This window comes from Trachymyrmex cornetzi, unplaced genomic scaffold, assembly GCF_001594075.2.
Source record: "Trachymyrmex cornetzi isolate Tcor2-1 unplaced genomic scaffold, Tcor1.1 scaffold156, whole genome shotgun sequence".
Lineage (NCBI taxonomy): Eukaryota > Metazoa > Arthropoda > Insecta > Hymenoptera > Formicidae > Trachymyrmex > Trachymyrmex cornetzi.
The window spans coordinates 2,643,834-2,667,520 of record NW_017296157.1 but is presented as its reverse complement, the minus strand read 5'-3'; the positions used below and the strand labels follow the sequence as shown (position 1 = coordinate 2,667,520).

Below are 23,687 nucleotides of genomic sequence, written 5' to 3'. Positions count from 1 at the left end.
CTATAATAAATGTTGACTATTGTGTATTGGCTTATTATCATGATATAACGGCGAGCTGCGGAACAAATAATTCTAAGTAATTTCTAGAATTTGCTACTTATAATAGCGGAGATATTAAGAGGAGCCATAATACCTACACTGACTACACTGGCCATAATACCACTTTCTCCTCTATTATATTATTATTAATATTATTAGTATTATTTGAGTGTATGCGTATGAGCTCATATAAATAATACACATACTAATAATAAGATTATATTTATTTAATCAATTAGTAATAGTATAATGTATTTGTGTGTAGTATAATGTAAGTATAATGTATTAGTATAACTGTGTAATATAATGTATGTGTGTGGATTAGTTGTTGTGTGTGTGTGTGTGTGTGTGTGTGTGTGTGTGTATCACATACGTATGTAGAGGAAAATCATCGATACTGACATAAGTCTCCCAAAGAGACACTCTTAATTTCTTGGAAACTAACTAGCTATTGTACTTTATTAATACTGATAAAAATATAATTTGTTTAGATAATTAAAAAAGTAAAATAGACAATTAAAAAATTAATAATTCATATATTTGTAACTTGTTTCTATACAAAATCGGCTAAAAACAAAAATTCAGCAATTGCGAAAATAAAATTCTTCTGATAATACTTTTGAAGCTTTCACGGGTACCATATTTTCTTCAGAGATGCCAAAGAGTTTGCGGATTATTGCCGCGTCATGATCTGTTGTTAATGCCAATATTTCATCAACCTTGCCATTTACTTCATCAAGACGAGGTGCGCATCCTCGCCCTGATAATGAAGTGAACGGTATGCCTCCCAAAGTTCACGAAACATTGGCAATAACATATGGATCACGTCATGGTAATAACCCGCAAACCTTCTTCTGACATCTCTGAAAAATTCTTACAATTTCATTTTGCAAATTGCGTAGTTTAAATAATAATGACTATGTTATTGCAATCAGAGAAAGATTTCTTTGATTTAAAGAAATGTTTGAAATTATGATTTGAACGTCATTTCTTTGATTTGAACAAATTTCTTTAAATCAAATAAAATTTATTTGATTTAAAAAAATTATGTTTAAATCAAAGAAATGATCACGTTTACAAATCAAAGAATTTTTTTCTTTAACCGTATAGCAAAGAAACATGTCTTTAAATCGAAGAAACCTTTCTCTGGGTGTGAGATTATATTATTTTACATGTTTATTAGGGGTGTGCGAGAACCCGAATAGATTGGGTCAGGTCGGAACAGGAATTTTTGTCGAGATCGGGACGAAGCTTTCGGGATTCCCGACAGAGTCGGAATTCTCGAAAATATTTGGGATTCCCGATAGAGTCGGGATTCCCGAGAGAATCGGGATTCTCAAACGAATCTGTCTCAAAAGACTCCGTCGAGAATCCCGAATATTTTCGAGAATCCCGATACTTTCGAGAATCTCGAAATTTTCGATGAACTCGACTCGACTCGATGTCTTTCCGACCCGTCCTGATCATCGGATTCCAGATATTTTAGGATCCTCGCACATCTTTAATGTTTATAATTTCCTAAATCAGTTTTATTTATATATTTTTTTTATTTTATTTATACTGTGTGATTTTGAATGTAAAATAGAGGTGCAGCGTAAATCGGCACACTCTTAAGTCAATCTTAAATATAAGAATCTGCTATGAATAGAGCATATAAGTATAATTTTTATAATGTTGTGTTATAGTATCAAATATTATAGTCCTGTCGAAACTGAAAGCAATCAGATATTTATAAAAAAAACCTTAAAAAAAAGGAACTATCGCGTTACATGTTTGCGCCTTGTAGAACAGCATATAAAGTATGAATATAAGTCAACAAAAAACGTTTTATATCGAAGTAAAAAAAAATTCTAGAAAATCTTATATATATTCAACTTGCAAGTATTTTATATAGATGACCTTTGTAAAAGAGGGAAAGAATAGGAATACTTATGTGGCATTACCTACACGTGTCAGTTTGAGATCCATTTTGTCGAACGCTCATTTAGGCTTCTTTTACGAAAAAATTAATTATTGAAAAATTGCAAATAGTATTATAAAAACTGCTATATTATCTAATAGTAGACACTTTGTAGTTTGTATATTTATATCGCTAAAGTTTTATTTTTATCTTTTGAGAAATATTACCTAAAAGCAAGATGGTATCTGGATATTGGTGACCTTTCTCTATATACTAATAATTCACACCAAGATAACATTTACAATGAGAAAAAAATACATACATTGTTTTAATGTAATATAATCATAATCTAAAGTCTGGATCACCTCAAACAGGTGTGCTACTTGCGCATTGCAAAGGAGCGTTAACAAATAGACACCTCAAATAAGTTTTAAAAATTAATCCTCCATTTTTAACACCAATTCAGTACGTTAATTTTTTTGTTACATTTAATTTCTTTCAACATGTGTGTACTGTATTCATATCAATTTATAGATATCCTATTATAAAATCTGAAATCATTGATTGGACCAAATAATTGTTTATTTTTCGGTGCTACAAAAATCTTTCAGCATATACGAATCCACATCAAATCATTTTAACATCGGGATCATATTTTTCTAGCACCGAAACGTGAAAAAAGAAAAATTTCCGAGGGGGTAACTACTTAATGTAATCGTAGAATAGAGAATTCCTGAAATTATTATAAAATTTATATGAAATCCCTATGTATAATCCGATAATTACATATGCAACTATACAAAGAATAATTGTATAATAAAATCGTTTATCTGATATTATATAATTTTTTTTTATTTATTTTACCAAATAACTTCATATATAGTGAAGAAAATTATTTTTCATTACATGAAATCGTATGAAATCTGTGGGACAATATTTTAAATATTGGTTACCTCCTCGAAAATTTTTCTATTAACTTGAATGGAAAAAATTGTCACTTTTTACATTTCTGTCTTTTAGGAAAAAAGTTACATATTCAATATAGCACTAAGTATAAAAAATTATGCCTTCTCTAAAGATATTAAAAAAGAAATATTTTTTTTAATATTTTGTTTAAAATTATAGTAAATAAAAAATATTAAAAACAGTGACAATTCCCTTTGCCACAAAGACGTCTTTTATCAAGGTGGACTACAGCTTAATCATTGATACATTTGTATGATGACTTTCGATTTCCATTTAGCATGTTATTTTTTGTACTCGTACCCGTGACTTATTGTATTCTTGATACAATTGACATAATATGCAAATCGCAGGTCGCACAAAGTTGAGTGAACTTCAACTTTCGCGTCCTGCTTCTTGCATCTTGCGATCTGCATCTTGCAACCGGAAATATTTCGCACAGATCATGACATATTTTCACGTAGACCACATCTAATCTTGCGACCTGCGACCTGCGTTCAGTATGCTCTATAAATCCAGCTTAAAACGTGGATATAATTAAGTTATATGTACGACTGCGAAAAAAATAACATATGATAAATGGAAATCAAAAGTCAATCATATAAATGCGTCAATGATTAAATGACGTTAAAAATTACAATATACAATATACGATATGTGTGTGTGTGAACGTTTTATATACGTCTACACATTGTGTAAACATTAAACGCAAAAGGAAATTGTATTTAAATATAATTAGTATTTAAAGTTCAGTCATTCTAATTTAAATACGTGATTGAATGCGTATAAATATTACATAAATCACAATAGGACACATTCAATGTCACTCGATACTCTTTATTAACAGCACGTAAAGGATATATCGTACATTGATACAATCTTTACGAAAGATCATTAATAGCAATCGTAAAGAATAAAAAATAAGGAAATCAACTAAACTCATTGTCAGTAAAACGTATTGTATGCGTATCTTGACCTGTTTTCAATAAAAATCACTAAAATCAAGTATTATTGCGTAAATACAAAACAATTTATTCAAAAGTAATTAGATTAATTTAATTTATTTAATTTATTCAATTTATTATTTAATTTTGGTTTACCAGTTTTTACACATAAAACAAAGTATATGTTTAACTTAACCTTTAGTTAGTCACATGAAAATATATATACTGTTAAACAAATTAACCTGGAGCTGTGGTTACCCCGCGAGACTAATAAAAATTAATTTTTTAAAATAATTTTTAATTAAATATTAAAAGATATCTTTCATGTCAATATTATACATTTAAAAAATTAATATATCGAAACTATAATTTAACATTTTCAGAAATTATCAATACGAGGGGCACTACTTATATTGTGAGCCTTGGCAACACTGAGTGTTGTCAGGTGCCATCGGACGTTTCCACTAGAAAGTTTGACATTTTTAACCATAACTTTCTTCAGAACGTTTTGTTATTTGAGCGCGATTTGTATTGTTTACAGTCACTTGAAAATTGTGTCTCAGCGAAAAAATGGAATTAACTCGTGAAAATTTTCGTGCAATGATTTATTACGACTTTCGACGTGGATTATCAAGACAGGAGTGCATCGATCAACTTACTTCCACTTTTGGCGATAAAGCCCCATCCTTTGCCACTGTGAAACGCTGGTATAACGAATTTAATCGTGGTCGCCGTTCGCTCACCGACGAAAGTCGTGAAGGTCGTCCAAAATCAGTTGTTGTGTCAGAAAACATTGATGCTGTGCAAAAACTAATAATGCAAGATCGTCATGTGACATACTGTGAGATTGAGACAACCTTGGGCATTAGTTCCACCAGCATATATGAAATATTGCATAATCATTTAGCCGTGAAAAAGGTTTTTGTTCTCGTTGGATCCCACATAATCTGACAAAATCTGAAAAAGATGCTCGTGTCGATTGGTGCAAACAAATGCTTAAGAAATACAATGGCGGTGCTTCAAAAGACGTGTATAAGATTGTAACAGATGACGAATCATGGATCTATGCGTATGAGCCGGAAACTAAACAGCAGTCGACTGTATGGGTGTTTCAAGATGAACTAAATCCAACAAAAGTTGTTCGCGCTCGAAGCACTTCGAAACAAATGGTCGCCTGTTTTTTCGGAAAGACTGGTCATGTGGCAACAGTGCCTTTAGAGGAACGTAGAACGGTCAATTCTGAATAGTACACAATCATTTGTTTGCCGGAAGTCTTCAGTGAAATAAGGAAAACAAACAAACGCCGCCGGATCATTCTTCATCAAGACGATGCCAACTGTCACACATCTCGTCTAACAACCGACTATTTGAGCACTCAAAAAATCGAATTAATGGGTCATCCGCCGTACAGTCCTGATTTGGCACAAAATGACTTCTTTTTGTTCCCGAACGTCAAGAATAAATTGCATGGACAACGATTTTCGTCGGCAGAAGAAGCCGTTGATGCGTTCAAAGACTATATTTTGGAGGTGTCTCAAGCGGAATGGAAAAAATGCTTTGACAAGTGGTTCGAACGCATGCAAAAGTGTATAGATCATAAAGGAGAATATTTTGAAAAACAATAAATGACAAATTATTGTTTTTTTATTATTATTTTTATTATTAGGCTCAAAATATAAATAGTGACCCTCGTAATACGAATATAAAAATAAAAGCATTTTTTATCAGTATTTTGTCAATGCTGCATTATAATTAACTATTGGAACATAGTTTTCTGATTTATAAAAAAACCAAAAATAAAATAATTAACCCAAGTAGAACAAAAGCGTTGAGGAACGGTTAAAAAAATGTTTTTCCGTAACGTTGAGTAACGATTACAAGTGTCCATGAAAAATAATGTTTCATGCATAATCAGCTCGAATAAACGACACAAAATTTTTTGAAAATATCTTCTCTTGAATTGAGTAATGTGGAATTTTCTAAAAATATTATAGACATAAATATATATTACGCTTCAATATTGTATTCTCTTTCTAATAGAGCATAGATAACAAGATCGGAATGTGCAGTCATCTATTACGTCTATGAAAAATATTTTCTTTTAAAAATAAACAAGTTTCAAGAAATAACATTAAATTAAAATGTACACGTATTATTCTAAGCTCGATTGGAATTTTCTTATAATAAATCGCAAAACCGCAAATTGATAAAAAATATATCTAATTACTATATATATATTCTTTAAAATGTAAATGAGTACAAATGATTAATGATCAACCAATTGTAATTTAATTGCTATCATTACGCTTTGTACGCAAATCGTAAATTTCCATTGAAATATCGCTGTATTTTTTTATATGACTACGATTAAAGATTCGGGAGAAACTTGGATGAATCATCATTGAGATGGAGAGTAACAAAACCACATGAACGAACGAAGCGTCTTTATTCTCCTTTCCTTCTCCATGGGGATGATAATTAAAGCACGACAGAATGTGCGTAATCTACGACATGCTCATGGAGCTGTTCGATCGTAAGAGATATAAGGCCCCGTGATGGCCGTGCGGCCTCAGTTTGTCGACTGGTGCCTCACGAAAGAGGTACTCACATCCGCACATTCTCGTGCCTTGATATAATCCTTTTATCGATATAGCCTTTCTTCTCTTTCTTCTCTTTTCGAATACATCGCGGTACATGGTCATACTCGCAAATTCAGTCCCGTCTTTACAGTGAAACTTCTGCACGCGTTTGTTTCTCATCGGAAGGATTTCATAACAACAGAAGCACGCGAAGATTAACACAGTAAGTATTAACATAATTTTATAATACGTGCGTTGCGTTCAAATTGTTGTTATCATCGCATAGTTACGCAATTTTTTATCTATAAAGACAGTTCAGTTAGATCTATATTAGAAAATTGTTAGTTTGTAATTGAATGATTTGCTGAAATACCTAAAAGTTTAACTTACGGATCTGAAAATAATTTTGTTGGGTCATTAAAATTGTAGAAAATTCGAACACTGATGCAAAAAAGTTTGACATTCTAGCAACTAGATTGAGCGGTCTGCATAATATTATTTTGATTATCCGACAAAATTATTTTCTGTATTTAATTAAATTTTTAGACATTTGAAAAATCAGTCTTTCCATATATCAATATATTCCTCGCGATATAGATCATAATCGTGACTATTACCTTTTTATATTTACACTGTAAAATTATACTTTATTGACGAAAGATTTTAACGAAGTATTAATATTAATCACGTAGCAAGATCGATATGAAATAAAATTAATGCATACGTGTAATATTACGTTTTAATTCATCATATGATACTCGAGTTATGCAGACAACAGTATTATTCTTGAATATATTATTAATATATTGAATTTGTGTGTGTAATGTAAATGCTATAAGGATCTTTGGCTCTGTGATAAACTGTTTGTTTTATTTGCATTTTCGCTTATATAAGGCGTAATAAACAGTAAATTAAATAAAATGATTCACACATACTTTATATCTAAACAACGTCTTAGAATATTTTTAAAACATAGGGAAGTTCTTTGAGTGTCTTTAAAACGTTTCTTGAAATTATGTACTGTATGGATATATTATACTTGAAAAAAATTGCATTGACTGTAAGAGATTACATTTTTACAAGTCTCTTTAGGATTAATATTCTTATTTCCAGCATTATTCAAAACAATTATTTCAATTTATAAATGTATAAAAAAATATTTCTTTTCTTATTGTATGAGATTGGATTGTTACGTATAGATGTATGAGTCAATATTGTTAATATTGTACATAATTGTCAAAGTTGGAAAGTAACGCGTTACTTTTAACGCCGTTACCATTTTCGTTACTTTTTTCAGTAACGATTGTTACTTTTTTCTGTCTGTAACGGTAACGATAATGTCGTTACATTTTTACAGTAACGGTAATGAATTTAGCCGTTACTTTTATCGTTACTTTAGTTCCCTATTGTTTTCTTATTTTATAATTTATTCTTAATTTCTTAAAAAGTATTTTGTACTTAGTATCTTATACTGTGTTCTAATAGGCACTGCCAATGTTGAAAATATATAATTCACATTTTTGGTACGACAATAAATATTGAAATACACATAATAGTGATGGAAATAAATCGTTGAAATCGCTGAAAATCGCTGAAATCTCTATCAATTGACTCATTTCATTATGAATTATACTGAAATGGATCTATTGATAAAGATTTCATCGATTTATTTCTATCAGGGAACATTAACGTTTAAAAACAATATTTAATCTATTATCTGTTTAATCTAAATTCTTATAAAAATTAGTACATTAAAATAACGATATTATCTAAGTAAAATAAAGTTATCTAAGTAAATTAGTAAAACTGTAGGTAAGTTTAATATAGAGAAAAACTTGCTCTGTATACAAACTAGTTAGTAGAGAATTTCAAGTTTGAATATTTATTTCACACATTTAGTATTAAATTAATTATCTGCTAATGTAATTTTAAAATCTAATAACTTACTTTAGCATTATAAAAAAAGTAACGAATCGTTACTTTTCTAGTAACGGTAACGGTAACGAATTACTTTTTAAAATTAGTAACGAATTACTTTTTTAAAAAAATATCGGTAACGGTAACGCGTTACTTTTTTGAGGTAACGCGCAGAACCCTGATAATTGTAACCCCGAATGGATCAATAAAGTATTCAATTCAATATTAATTTTTTTATTGATAAAGTTAATATGAATTTAAACGCTTATATAAAAAATCACATTTAAAAAATAAATACAATTTAATATTAAACGAAAAGATGTAATCAACGTAAAAACTTTGCATTTACAATATAAAAAAATGTAGAAGCTCATGAAAGAATGGCGTTTTCCGTGAATCCTTAGAATTTTGTCAATGTAAATCCGTTTTTGCTAGATAATACATACAACACAGAGATATGTACAAGGGATAAATACACTCTAAATATGAATCAGTGGATAGTCACTAATTATTCAGTGACATACTTGCATTAAATAATCAATAAAGTTTAACTAAAAAAAGGAAGAATGTTTGAGCATTATATAATTAAAATACTGATATTTGCACGTTAATTTCAATCTTTCCAATATCATATTTATTGAATTTAGACACTAAAACAAAGTTAGTTAGATCACATAATAAAGATTGAATAGAGATCTCACACTTTATTTACTGATTATCAGTGGCATACTTGGCATACTTGGCATACTTGGCATACTTAGTAATTATCCACTGATTCAGATTTAGAGAGTACGTGTGCAAAAAATTAAATACTGATATTATACACACAGAAAAAAAACTATTCTTAAATCAATCATAATATACTCATATATAAACAAAAATATTGTAATCTTGCTTTAAAAATTGTAGTCTTGAATTTGTATTGGTATAAAATATTTAATTGAGCAGGTCTTGAATTAAGTGCAAAGTCATACTTGCATCAAAACACATTTAATCAAATCAAAATTGATACCTTTGAAGCAAGATTATAATATTTTTGCTTATATATGAGTATATTATGGTTGATTTAAGAATAGTCTTTTTTCTGTGTATATTTAGGAATTTTTTCATGTATTCAGTATTGTATTATTATTCATATGAAAGACATAGAGCATAACTACGTAATTCGTGTGTTTACAACAATTGATCTAAAAAAATGAGAAAAAAATGAGAGAGATAGGATGCGAAGACGTAGAGCTCCAGAGGTACCAGAGTAGAACAAAGGTCCGCCATGTTTGATTTAATAACTATATCATATTAAAGAATTAATAAACTTATTTACTTATTTATTGGCTTATTGATTAAGCTTACTTATTATTTATTACTTATTGAATGAGATAAATCATCAGGTCAAAAATAGAGGTCAAAATAACCAATAGAAAAGTGTTCGCATTCGGCTCAGATCAAAAAATTGCGCTTCTCTGCAAGTAGATATATCTAGAGATCCATCGAAGATAGCCAATCTCTTTCTATTCAACGGTATAATGAAAAAGATGGAAATTAGTCGTCATACTCTCTCCTTCTCTCATTTTTATATACTATTTATATACAGATGACGAAATCCATGCACTATGATTTATATTAATAATGCTCTCTAATCCTTAATTCTATCTAGTATAATTAATATCTTAAAAATGTCATTCATAATATATTGACACTACTTAATTAATTTCCATTAATTTGTTGACGTTTGAGACGGACATAAAACTTCAATTTACTGTTTTGACACTCGTTTTACCTGTCTTCGAGAATTCGTATTTATTTTATTCTTTGAATTAATTGATATTATATTTGATACTATACAGTGTCAAATTTAATCTAATATGAGTCGCTATTGTTCCTATTAAATATATCATTATTTTATACTAAAACAATGGTTATATTTCATACTATACACTATATAGTGTCAAACTGACACAATATACTGTTAAAAATTTCATGAAATTTAATTTTACTTTTAACCCTTACCCTACTAAGGGGAGTCACTGGTTATCGAGCGATTTCTGTTCGTGCAAGTTTCTTTGCATCTTTCGGTAATTATAAATTATACTACATTTTATTATTTTCCAAAACGAAGTACTTTTATTCTTGAACTTTTTATTTTTTTTTCTATTTTAATATTTAATTTTGCCTGAAGATGACTAAATAAAGTCGAAACATGTACCTAAATTGTTTTATTTTGAAAAACTAGTATTGATTTTTGTTATGTATACTTAAATAAATTAATTTTCAAAATTAAACAACTTAGATAAGTTTCGACTTTAGTCATGTTAAATTTTTGCATGCATTAATATCAATCATTAAATGTTGAAAGAAATAAATATCAATTTAAGATCAAAAGAAATAATCAAAATCATTAAAAAGACATTTAATTAAGGACAACATTTCTGTTTCAAAATGCAGAAAAATATTCTGTCTATCAAAATTCTTATTTTTTGTATTATAAATATTCTTAATTTCTACTTTCACAAACTATAGAAATCAAAGTCTTAAACGGTCTAGCTTAATGCTTGTATAATTCTTGTGTGAATTTATATACTACGTATGTAATTCCCAGAAACACGCGCCGAAATGATTTTTCGGTCTTGAAACGCTAACTCTAATAAATTACCACAGTAATATCACGAGTTAAATTGACTAGCAATTTAACAAATTTTTGATGCTTATTCGCATCTTCGAAACGATCTTAATAATGTTGAATGAACTATTAAAATCTGTAAATAATTAATTCTTATTGCGAAAAATATTATCTCGGCCGAGAGTCGAACCCGGATCTCTTGTATTGTATTTAATTATTTTAGATATTGCACACACACAAAACTTCTTTCAAATCAAATTAATTGTAGATATAGATATTTTAAGGCTTTCTTACAAAAGTATAACTTTTGCTCATAATACTTTCAAATGCATATTTCTAATAAAAAAATTATTTTTTTAATTTCAACAACGCGTGTATTATACACAATTATCTGAATAAATTATGCATCCGGTTTAGAGAAAGAATTAAATCATTAAATTATGATTCAATTAATTTCAATCAATTACTGATAAAAGTTTAATATTATATTCAAATATATTCTCTTATTTGAAGATTGACTTCTAACGTTACTATCAATTATCTGAATAAATTATGCATCTGGTTTAGAAAGAATTAAATCATTAAATTATAATTCAATTAATTTCAATCAATTACCGATAAAAAAGTTTAATATTATATTCAAATATATTCTCTTATTTCAAGATTGACTTCTAACGTTATTATCATCTCTGAAAAATCATACTTCGTTCTGTATGCGAACAGAACTCGTTCGTCCTTCATTGAATTTTTCTCTCTTCAAGTTATTATTAACGCTTAAGAAAATATTTTTCTCCGTTCTTTAAGGTCGAGCAAATTCCTTTTCCTGAACATAAATCATACATCATATATAATTAAAGTAAATTAAAGTAAATGTGTCCGCATGGACGCACATGCAGGCACACGCACGTGTTATGCGACATTATTGAGGGCACATGCCGTAATAACTGTTCAAAGGCGTCACAGCTTACTTTCGTTATCAAATAAATGCGAGAGGATGCACCTGACTCGTCAAGCAAATGACAATCTTAAGAAAGCGCCACGATTCGAATTGCATCACAAGTCGTACGCGGAACTTTAAATCGCAAATCCGTTATTTCTTTTCTTTCATATATCAATTAAAATTCTCGTCATTATTTGAAAATAAACACCAAAGAATTTTATTAAGATGCAAGTTCGATAAAACGTTAACTCTTCGGCATGAATGACGGAGAAGAAAATCTCCGGCCAAGCATATGTGTGTGGCATAAAAAGAATGCAGTTGTGGCATCGATGACGATGTCACGGAAATTCCACGCTGATTACGGTATTTTTCAAAATGATTTATGATCGTATGTCTAAACATGTCTGCAAATTTTATGTTACGCACCTTGCGGACTCGCGATAAAAGAAATTATTCATATAATTGTGTGAACAAATGATTTTAAAATACACATAATTATTCAGAAAATTGGTAGTAATGTTAGATCGTCGATCGCGGAAAGCAATCATTCCGAGATGTTTTGTGAATCAAAGTATTTTACGACAAACGAGTCTAATGATAGTAATGGTAGTATTTCTTACAGTAGTGATCACTTATTATACAACATTAAGACAACTCATAATCAAGGAATTCGTTAATATTATACTCGCGAAAAAAGTGCGACCGTAAGTTGCAAGAAAATCACTCTACACCGTCAGATGTGATTATACAAACTCTTATAGTATCTGATTGCTTTAATGCACATTACTACGACTTTGTATATAACACATACACACACACATCCCTTCGGTAATATACTTTTACGGGATATAAGAAAGGAGAAAAATCATCTGTGCGCTCGTGATTGATTACTAGACTGCAGAACTTTATACAAAATACTTAACTAAATGTTTTGCATAAAATGCATATTTTGCAATTTTGTAAATTTACAGATGGCAATCTCAATTTTTTTACTTCACCTTTTAATAACTCTTTAACGAACAACGATTGACTGCTAAAACTGTCCGATAGTTAATATTCAGTTAAGTATTTTGCATAAAGTTCCGCAGTCTATTGATTACAGTTATAATATCCAAGCAAAGAAAAGGCACATTTTAGTTCTCGATAAAGGATCAAGCAGATATATCTCCGATCTAAAAAAGTACACGTACTGCTTGATGCAGGTTATCTGCACATCAAGTAATTAGAGACCTCCAAGTTTTTTGTTAGCCATTATCGACACATATCGAACGTCACATCCGCACTGATACTAAAAGTTGCAATTTAAAAACAAATTAATTATTCAACTAAATATCGCGGTATCACGGTTTATAATTTAAGCAAATGTATGTGAATTTAATCCGTCGTCATTGTAGCTGGGTCATAATGACCCGAGACATTTTTAAACATCTGTATTTTCTTACATATTTCGTAGATTTTAACTAACCTGTAGCTGGAGTTAAGACTTTCTAAAACCATTGTTGACATTGAGAGAATAGATTTAAAAAATATTCAGGTTATCACGATCCCCACCTCAACGTCCGTGTAACATTTTAGCACTACAATGACGCGCGGTTTATACTAAATAACATGTTAACATTTTTCACGTATATTTAATTTAAATGTATAAACACTTTTAACGGAATAATCACTAAACGCATTTAGTCAAGTTAACAACTTTTTGATTGAGTATCAAATTATTAAAATTGCTTGTCAATTTAATTCGTGATATTACTACAGTAGTTTAATTGCGTTTATAAGTGATCGAAAAACCAATTCGGCACGCAGTTCGAATGACTACAAATATGAAATACATGCATGTGTATCTGTATATAGTATATAATAATCTAGATTGAATTTTTCAGTATTTCTATTTCTTGTTTGTTAATAATTTTGTATCTCAGTGTAAAGGTTATGCATTTTAAAAATTGCGGTTGAGATTAATCGCCGCGTTGTTGCAAATGCAAATTGGTTCTTATTAACGCGCCGGAGCGAAGAAGCGGACGGGATTACAAGACTAGTATCGTACGTCGTACGACTGCGAACGCGTGTGAAGGACCACATTTTTCCGTGGTGAGAACGAGTTCTCAGTCGCATGTAGTCTTTAAACGAGCCGGCCACTTTTCCTTTCTGCAAGCGCGCGGATTGCGAAATTCACGCGCGGGCTTGAGTCGCACGGTGTCGCCGTTCATTGTTTTTCGTCAAGGTAATGCATTTTGTTTTTGTAGAAGTCACGAATCACGAAATCAGGGAGCGGATATTGTTTCCGCACCTTGATCAGAGAGATCGGGAAGGCGATGTAAGAGAAGAGTAACACCGAATTGAGAATGCGAGACTGAGAGAGGGAAATACGCTACGCTGTTTATAAAATCTGACGGATCAAATCGATCATCACAAAGGGAACCAAATCGACTGGTTTCGAAATAAATGTACCAGCAAATACCAATCGCTCTACACCGAATTGCTAGATCATAAAGAACGTGAGTTTTCAGTTCATAAGTATATTTGGCAATTTCCATGTCCCTTTCTTACTCGATCTTCTTACAATGAAGTTGCAACAGTAATAAGAATTGTCTTTCTCAACGAGTATTAAATTTTTAGCGTTATGGTTATAATTTGCCAGTCAAAGTTATTTCTTTATAGTAAATAATTAGTTACAGCACACATTATAATAGTTGTTCCTTTATCAGAAATGACCAAGATCTCTCTCTCTCTCTCTCTCTCCCCCTCTCTCCATCTCCCCCTCTCCCCCTCCCCCCTCTCTCTCTCTGTTTCTTATTTCCGAAACTAATTTCTTTTTGGGAATATCAACGAAGATATTACTGTATTATAATTTTTCGTCTTTTTTAACGACATTACTATGATTAAAAAACCTGATAATTAAATGTCATTTGTTCAACTGAATCATCTTCAAACTTAAAAAAAAAGTCTTCATCACCGCTAAGATTATTGACATCTTGATATTTTCATCCAAAAGAAATCTATTCAAGTTTGTTCAAAGAATTTATAATTAGTAGAATACTTATTTAACATACCTTGAAAAATATTACTATAGTGCAAATCAGTACTTTTCATAACATTGTTATTGCAGGATCATTATATGTTTAATGTCGGCTTTTATGTCATAGAAACGAAAGTCAAATATTGACATATTTAATGCATCAAAGTGTCGTCCACATCGGTGAATCCGCATCGGTGAACATTGTACAACATTGAAACGGAATCATTTATATACAATATTCACAGAGCATGGGCATAATTAGATGATATTCGCAATAATCATTTTGAAATACTATGTTATAAAATAATGATCGTCGAAACGATAACAACTCTTATATAACCAAAAATGAATATAATGAAGCATCCTCAACTTCCATGAATTATTTTTGCATTTCTTGTCTTCTTTTCCACGCAAATAATGGATTTCTTTCCATCTATTTTTATGGCAGAAAATTTTTTGCAAAAATGATAGAATCTTCTACATTCCTCCCATGCATAATTTATGCACGCTTCTGGATCGCTTGAATAAAAGAGTCACGTTTTTTTACAAAATTTGCCTCCCAACTACCACAACGAATTATAAAATTCAAGCGAAGTACAACGCCGCCTTTGACGTCAGCATTTTCTCAAGGCTGAAAAATAAGATCCTTATTCACTACTGGCAAGAGTTAAGATTGCGAGAATAAGAGGGGAGAGCAGCGCAAAGCCACAAAGAGGGGTTTCCGCATGGAAAAACCTCTGGTGCTTTTCCGATCTATTTTGATATCAGTGAAAGGATCAATGATTTAACCTTCCGAGGAGGGATGTGGGCGATCCATACATCCTCGAAACTTCGTCGAGCGTACCGCAGATTGAGATCAAATCACGATTCAAATCGAGAGTACGTCAAAGTGCACGATCCATTTCGTTTTCATTGCGTGTTTCGCGACATATCTCGAAGGAATAACACTTACCAAAGAAAAATCATAATAGTGTATAATTAGTTTTTATTGTAAGTTTCAATTTACTATTTTTTCTATAATATGGATAGAAAAGGACAACTAATTTTATCAGGATTTCGATCAAATGCTTCAAATGTAACTGATTTAAAAAATTTCTCTTTCACCAAGTATCTATTTTTCAAAGATTATTCATATCAAATTGACATTTTTAATATCAATTAATTTTGACATTAACCCAAATTAATTTTTCACAATTTGTATTACTGTTCTTCAAATCATGAAACAAAACCTTCAAGAATTTCTTCATTACATTTGATTTAATTATATTTATAAAATCATGTTAAGATAAACTTTGCGTCTTCATACATTTTGTATTTTTAATACTTGCTGAAGAAGGACCTGTGATCACGAAACGTACTGTTAGATTTTAATAAATGTATTGATTATAAATTTATTTCTATATCTTTTTATGAGCTCTTTATTGACTGAATTTTTGTATAGTTTGCTTTGTATAATATCATTAAGTGTGATCAATAAAAAATTTAAATACAGAATTTCGTTAAAATTGTGCGAGCATGCCGATACTCCCTCTCTTTCTTTCTTTTTTTGGTTTAATACAATTTACAAATTTGTAATTTAAACTTAGATATATATAGCACATTTCTTATATTTTAATTCTTATTTTAATTATTCGACTACAATCAGTTCTTCTAAAATTTGATATTCGAAACATTTTAGATCTTCTTTAATTATCTATAGTAAATACATTTGACAAAACGACTCATCGACGACCATCAATTATGTAATATAAAGAAATGTATACTCTAATGTTTATATATTTCCTAGTTTTGCAACGTGCGTTGCGCGTGTTATTTAAACCATACACTTAAATCGCATTGCTCAAGTAATAAATACAGTCGTTTATCTCGAACGATATCTATAATAATCGACCGTAGTTTCTTATATAATAATGTCAATTGAACTATAACAACACTGTTTTTCTTTAACATAAAACATCATTAATTTTGTAACTAGACAGAATGATATAAAGTGCATTATACCATAATTACAAATGACTTTGCTGTAATAAGATTGAACTAACATAACAGCGACAAAAATGTTACTTTGATTTTAGATGACGCAATTAGTTCAAATGATTTACGATGGTTACCAAGATCTGATGGACAACAAAAGCGATCCGAGAGTCAACGATTGGCCGATGATGAGCGACCCGTTCCCCACATTAGGGATCTGCTTGTTCTACGCCTATTTCGTTAAAGTTTTGGGGCCAAAAATGATGGAAAATCGAAAACCTTTTGATCTCAGAAGAGTGATGATATGGTACAATCTCTTTCAAGTAATATTCTCCACATGGTTGTTCAACGAAGTAAGTTGCTCAGCAAGTTTATTCAGGCAAAAACAACCCATCAAGATATTTTATTATATTTTCTTTCATATATGCGCAGAGTCTGATCGGAGGCTGGGGAGGACGATATTCCTTCAGGTGTCAGCCGGTCGATTATTCAAACGACCCGATTGCATTGCGAATGGCACGAGGTTGTTGGTGGTATTACATCTCAAAGTTCATTGAGTTCACGGACACAATTTTCTTTGTATTGAGAAAAAAGAACGATCACATTACCACTCTCCATGTCATCCATCACGGCTGCATGCCCATGTCAGTTTGGTTCGGAGTTAAATTTACCCCTGGTAAATATATGCAGTATATATTTCTATTTTCTATTTACAAAACATAATCGATTAATATTAATCTTCTTCAAATTTTCGAGTTTATGTGTGAAATTTTATTATTGTCAATATAAAAAAATGATATTTTATTCTGCAAATATGTAAAATGTAAATTAAAACTTAGCAATATTAATTTGGCATTTATTATAATTATAAAAAATTTTTCATTCTTTCGTCACTGTACTAATTACCCAAGCAATACAGTTACATTAAAAAGACATTTAATAAATACTAGAAATTATATAATAAACGTATAAAAAGAAAAATAACCATTTAAAATTTAATACGATTTTGTAACTATTTAATAAGCGTTATAAAAACATTTATAGGATGTTTGTAATATTTAAAATATCGTTATTTTTTATACAAGACATTTCAGTTTAATAAAAGTATGTTTAACATTAATAACATCTACTTAACATTTTTACTTTTTATTATAAAAATCGTTTCGATCAAACATATGTTTTTTAAATATAAATTGTCTACTTGAATAAGAATTGGTAAGAAATTTTCCATGCATGAATATTTATAAATATGTATAAACATACACAAACACGTATAAATATACATAAATATGTATAATTATATATGGTGGTATGTCCATACATGTTCATCCCTTTTTCTTTTATAAAATTACTTTTTAATGTAACAGAAATAATAGTAGTCATGTGAAAACATCAAAAATAATTAAAGAAATAATTTTCGCATTGTGCGTTTTAGAAAAAAACAAGTTTGGAAAAATGTAAAAAAAAGCTCATACACAATTATGCATAATTTTATATATAATTATACATAAATAATTTTTTTACATTTTCTCAAATTTGATATTTTTTAAAACGAATAGTACCCTTTTAATTATTTTTAATGTTTTCACATTACTAGTATTATTTTTATTATACTAAAAAGTAATTTTACCAAAAGAAAAGGATGTATGAATATATGTGGACATATTTCATATAAAATTATGTATGTTTATAAACATTTATACATGTTTATGTATGATTATGCATATTAATACATATTCATGCATGATGAATTTTTTATCAGGTAATCTATTTAAAATATTTTTTTTTTTGATAGTGACATTTAATATACACATAGCTTTAGGTTTTTTCCAAAGATTTAGCAATTCAAGCAGATAATTTACATTTAAAATACGTTTAACCAAAACGTTTTTTTGTGATAAAAACATTAAATACTCGTTAAATATACGTATTAAAATTAATGTACCTATAAATGTACCTATTAAAGTTAAATATACGTTTTTAATAATCTATTAAATTGTCTCGCATAAAAACGATTTAAATAATTAAACATTTTTTAAGCGTAAATTATCTGTTTAAGTTGCTAATTCCTAGAAATGTAATAAAACAGATATTTTTAACTTTGGAAGAAAAATATCAAGTAAAAAACGAACTTTTTACGGTAAAAAAAAATGATATTTTTAACCAAATAACATAAAATTCATAAAAAAACATAGAATTCATGTAAATACATAGAAAGGATATAGAAATCAGTTTTTTTTATATTTATTATTAACATGTTTTAACATGTTTAACCTTTGTTATTTCGACTTGTCATTTAATTTTTTTTGTCTTTATTATTTTATATTGAAGCAGAAGTGTATTGTTGCAGTAGCTAATGAGTTGATAATAATACCTTTTTTAAATTAGCTTAAGAATAAACCTTAGTCTGTGGCGCGGCGTCTGCGCGCAATGCATGCCAGAGATATAATAATTTCATTTCTCATCATGCATCTTGAAGATCTTGTAGAGGAGAATGAAAATAGACTTCTTTGATGTCTCGTTTTAAATTAGAAATTAATTACAGATAGGTCGGTGAACGTTGTCTCACTAATTTCAATTTAGAATGTGTACAATTAGAGTCCATATACAAAAATGGTGTCAATTATTCTAATAAAGTATTTGTGTTAATAGCAGTATGGAACTTATTTAACATTGGAAATTGAAATACAATATAAAATAGCGTTCAAATAATTGTGAACGGTTGAATTTATTGACACTTATTAGTCGTTATACTATATTTTGACTTTTGTAACTATTTTTACATAAAAATCTTATGAATGAATGCATTAAATTCTAAAACAATAATATAGTAGTGAAATCGTCGAATGCTCAAGAAAATACACTTGAGTAAACAACTTTCAAGGCTGAAAGAAAAACGGTTTTTTATCAAATTTTTTACTATCATCAGAGAAAATGAAAACAATATTTTAAATAGATTATCCAAGCAGAAAAGATAAGTTATATTCAAAAAATATTCAATCGAAGCGGTTTTTAAAGTAAAAACGTTAAATAAACGTTATTGACATTTAATATTTACTTTTATTAAATTAAAACGTCTTATATAATAATATTTTAAACATTATAAACGTTTTATAAAAGTTTTTTTATTTTTATTACGCTTTTAAAATGATTTTAATATTATATTAAATTTTAAACATTTATTTTTTAGTTTATATGTTTACTATACAATTTTTAACGTTTATTAAATGTATTTTTTTTATTAAATATGTATATTTTTTATTAATTATATTGGTTGGGAATAGATTTTAGAAGATATTATATATATTCAATTCGTGATAAAATTAACAAGGAACAGTATTGTCTCTCCGATCGTAACGTGGTCTTTATTTCTTGCAGGTGGTCACAGCACTTTCTTCGGATTTCTGAATACCTTTGTACACATCGTAATGTATTCGTATTACCTCCTGGCGGCGCTCGGACCACAGATACAGCCATATCTGTGGTGGAAGAAATATTTGACCACTTTGCAAATGATCCAGTTCATCCTTGTAATGGCCCATGCATTCCAATTACTTTTCATCGATTGCAATTACCCGAAGGCCTTCGTCTGGTGGATAGGCATGCACGCTGTAATGTTCTATTTTCTCTTCCGCGACTTCTATAATGAAGCGTACAAGAAGAAGAATTCGAAAAATGCTGTAGGCAAGCAAAAGGATGAAAATGAGCAGAACGTATCTAAAGATCAAGAGAACATCAAGGAGAACAGCAATGAAAAGAGTGTAATATATGCAAACCAGTATAAAATGGCCACTGGTTATATCTCGGACAGCGGCCTCAGAAATCGCGTGTTCATCGACAATCGAGGCTTTAATAAATAAAGAGATAAGCTTTTAATATAAGACTCGGCAAGATTTGCATTTGCCGATTTTCAATTTGGCTCCGCCTTCCGTTATTCCCCTCACCTCTCGCTCCGCGCTCAGTCCAAATGCCACTCGACGTTTAGAAACGTATGACTCGTAAACATGAGGTCCATCCGCTTTGGGTGCTCACACTGTAAACTTTATTCTATTTTTTTTTTTTTTTCGTTCATTCTATCTTAGGCTACGTTCCAAAACTTTCTCTCCGAGGAAGATTTTACTTCATATGCTATAGTATACATTATCTGTACTATATATTTCGAGTAAAATTTTCCTCGGAGAGGGAGTTTTGGAGCATAGCCTTAGTTATGTAATGAACGAAAAAAAAAAAAGATGTAGAATGAAGTTTACAGCGTGAGCGTCCAAAGCGGGTAGACCTCATGTCTACGAGCGTCATACATTTCTAAACGTTGAGCGACATTTGGACTGCGCCCTGGCTGGGCGAGAGATGAAGGAAATAGCGGAAGGCGGAATCAAGTCGAAAATCGGCCGAAAAGTGCAGACCTTACCGAGCTCTGTTCTAATATAAAGAGACTTCAATAATTATACGTCGAGCGTACATTCGATTGCGAATTATTGTTATTAGCAAATAAATAAAGGATATTAAAAAAAGAAATGAAAAATGAGAGGAGAAGCGCGTTGAACGCCTACCGGAATTTGTGAAAGTGTGGCTTAGTGGTATTCTTTCTGGGTGCTTTGCAGCAAAGTTTTTTTACGTGTAAAGATTTTCTCGGACTTTTTATGTATATTATATGTGTGAACGAGTATATGTATGCGAATGTATGTTTACTAATTTGTGTGCGTTGGCTAGTTTGACGAGAAGCGAAAACAGAGACTGGATAAAACGTTAAAATTGCCAAAATGATAAAAAATGTTACTCTTCCCAGTTAAGCTACCGAAACAAAACTTATTCTCTGATAGATTGCCCTTTCCGGAAAGAGAAGGCCTTTAAAGTGATGATTTTTATAGATATTTATACAGACTTCTTAAGAATTATAATTCCGCGTTTTGCTCATATTTCCCTCTTTCAAAAATAGAATAGTAACGAACTCTTGCCGTGTTTCATATCAAGAGAATAAAGAAGAAAATACAATATTTATTTTATAGGAGCAGAATATTTACAACACAAAACAAAGTTGCACAAAAGTTGCAGCAATACTGTTGCAACATTACATCTTGCAGAGATTTTGCAGCAATATTGCTGCAAATTCTGTGCTGTACGGATAGTAAGAAATTATTATTATTATTTTAACGTTTCCAAAGCATTATTATAATTAAAATATTGCTGTGAATTGTCTAACCTCTAATCAACGATAATATGACACAAAATTTCAATAAGGCAGAAACAGAGAATTAGTTAATTAAAAGGATTTACATGCATATTTATTGTCTGAAACAAGTATTTATTTATTATTATTTTGCAGGATTAAATTTTTAGAATTAAAAAATATTTTATTTTCGTCTAAAATCTTATTCTCTCAGAGAGCACTCTGTTTTTACTTTACATATTCCGTTAAATATTCTAATTAATACTTTTATAAATACATAAACACATGTGATAAAATACATACACATATGTATATGTACATATATTGATTTTAGAATTAATTATGTTAACATTATTCTTTTATTTATATAAGAAGCAACGTTTAATGTAAAACCTAAAATTTTTTCTCATCACGTTTTTTAAATAATAAATAATAAAATATAATCAAGTGAAGTTTTGTTTAACAAATTACAAATAATAAGAATCTTATTTTAGATCGTACATATATAAGAACACAATCAATAAACTAGAAGATTATACCGACTGAAGCTGGATCTTTAATACGTTTTAATAATAGTTATTTGAACTGCGCGCCAAAATAATTTTTTGAACTTATAAACGCAATCAAACTACTATAGTAATATCACAAATTAAATTAATAAGCAATTAAATAATTTGATGCACAATTTGACATCCTATTAAAAAGATGTTAATGTACTAAAAACTGTAAATAAATTTATTGCGAAAAATATTACCTCTGCCAGGAATCGAACCCGAATCTCTTGTATTTCGTACGAGCATCCTAAGCCTTTAGACTACCGAGGCTGGTACCTCAGCCGGGAGTAGCTGGTGCTTCAGTAGTTTAAGGGGATGCTGGAGTGACGGTCGAAGTTAATCAAGGTCGATAGTACAGACTTTTTGAAATTCCAAATTTGACACAATAGTAACATCCTTCATTCATTTCTTATACTTATTATATATATCGTTGTGTCCCGCTCAAACGCATTCATCTGTCCTTATCTAACATATTGCAACGCCATCTCTTAGAAAGAGATCAACTAAAATACTGCTCGGTTTCATGGCTAAACAGTCTAAACTGTCATACATCATCGATTTCTCACGCGCTAGACACATAATTTCGTTCTTTGCACTAATCTTTTTATTTAGGCGTCAAAACTTAATTCTAAAGATACGACTGTATTCGTTTATTTATTCTACATATGCTCCTGCGCTAATTTCGAGCATATAACGTACATATAATTTTTTCACGAAGTAAATGTTTGGTGAGCTGATAGCACATGGATACAGAAATCTGTAATTTATTATTTTTCCCGGTTTTGGACACAAAATACACCAGAAACAGGTACATTAGCACGGATATTTCAATCGTGGAGAAGGAATTTTTATTCTGTGCAACTAATTCGAAGAACCGCGCAAGGAACATAAACGCTTGCTTCATCGGTAAAAAAGAAGACTCCAGCATCCTCTTAAAGATTCAACTTTGACCGGTAGGCTTCTAGTTTATCGATCAAATCATAAACGTTTATTTACAGAAATATACATTAATTTTTATCGTTTTTTCTCATCAATTTAAAATGTAAAAATTTATAATTACTGTTTAAATGATTT

General features: G+C 29.9%; 1 protein-coding gene across 1 annotated transcript; it reads left to right on the top strand.

Annotated features, from left to right (window-relative positions):
* Positions 1-6,399: 6,399 nt before the first annotated feature.
* LOC108758440 (elongation of very long chain fatty acids protein AAEL008004) lies at positions 6,400-22,220 on the top strand. Its single transcript, XM_018503431.1, has 5 exons — positions 6,400-6,648; positions 16,994-17,245; positions 17,325-17,568; positions 20,271-20,769; positions 21,316-22,220. Exons 2-4 carry the CDS (start codon positions 16,994-16,996, stop codon positions 20,750-20,752), a joined length of 978 nt encoding a protein of 325 aa, XP_018358933.1. The 5' UTR covers positions 6,400-6,648; the 3' UTR covers positions 20,753-20,769; positions 21,316-22,220.
* Positions 22,221-23,687: the final 1,467 nt, after the last annotated feature.

Excerpts from the sequence above, each read along its gene's own strand:
- LOC108758440 (XM_018503431.1), top strand. The coding sequence starts at position 16,994 with ATGACGCAATTAGTTCAAATGATTTACGATGGTTACCAAGATCTGATG. Across the intron at positions 17,246-17,324 it reads CCACATGGTTGTTCAACGAA|AGTCTGATCGGAGGCTGGGG; the intron begins GTAAGTTGCTCA and ends ATATATGCGCAG. Across the intron at positions 17,569-20,270 it reads CGGAGTTAAATTTACCCCTG|GTGGTCACAGCACTTTCTTC; the intron begins GTAAATATATGC and ends TATTTCTTGCAG.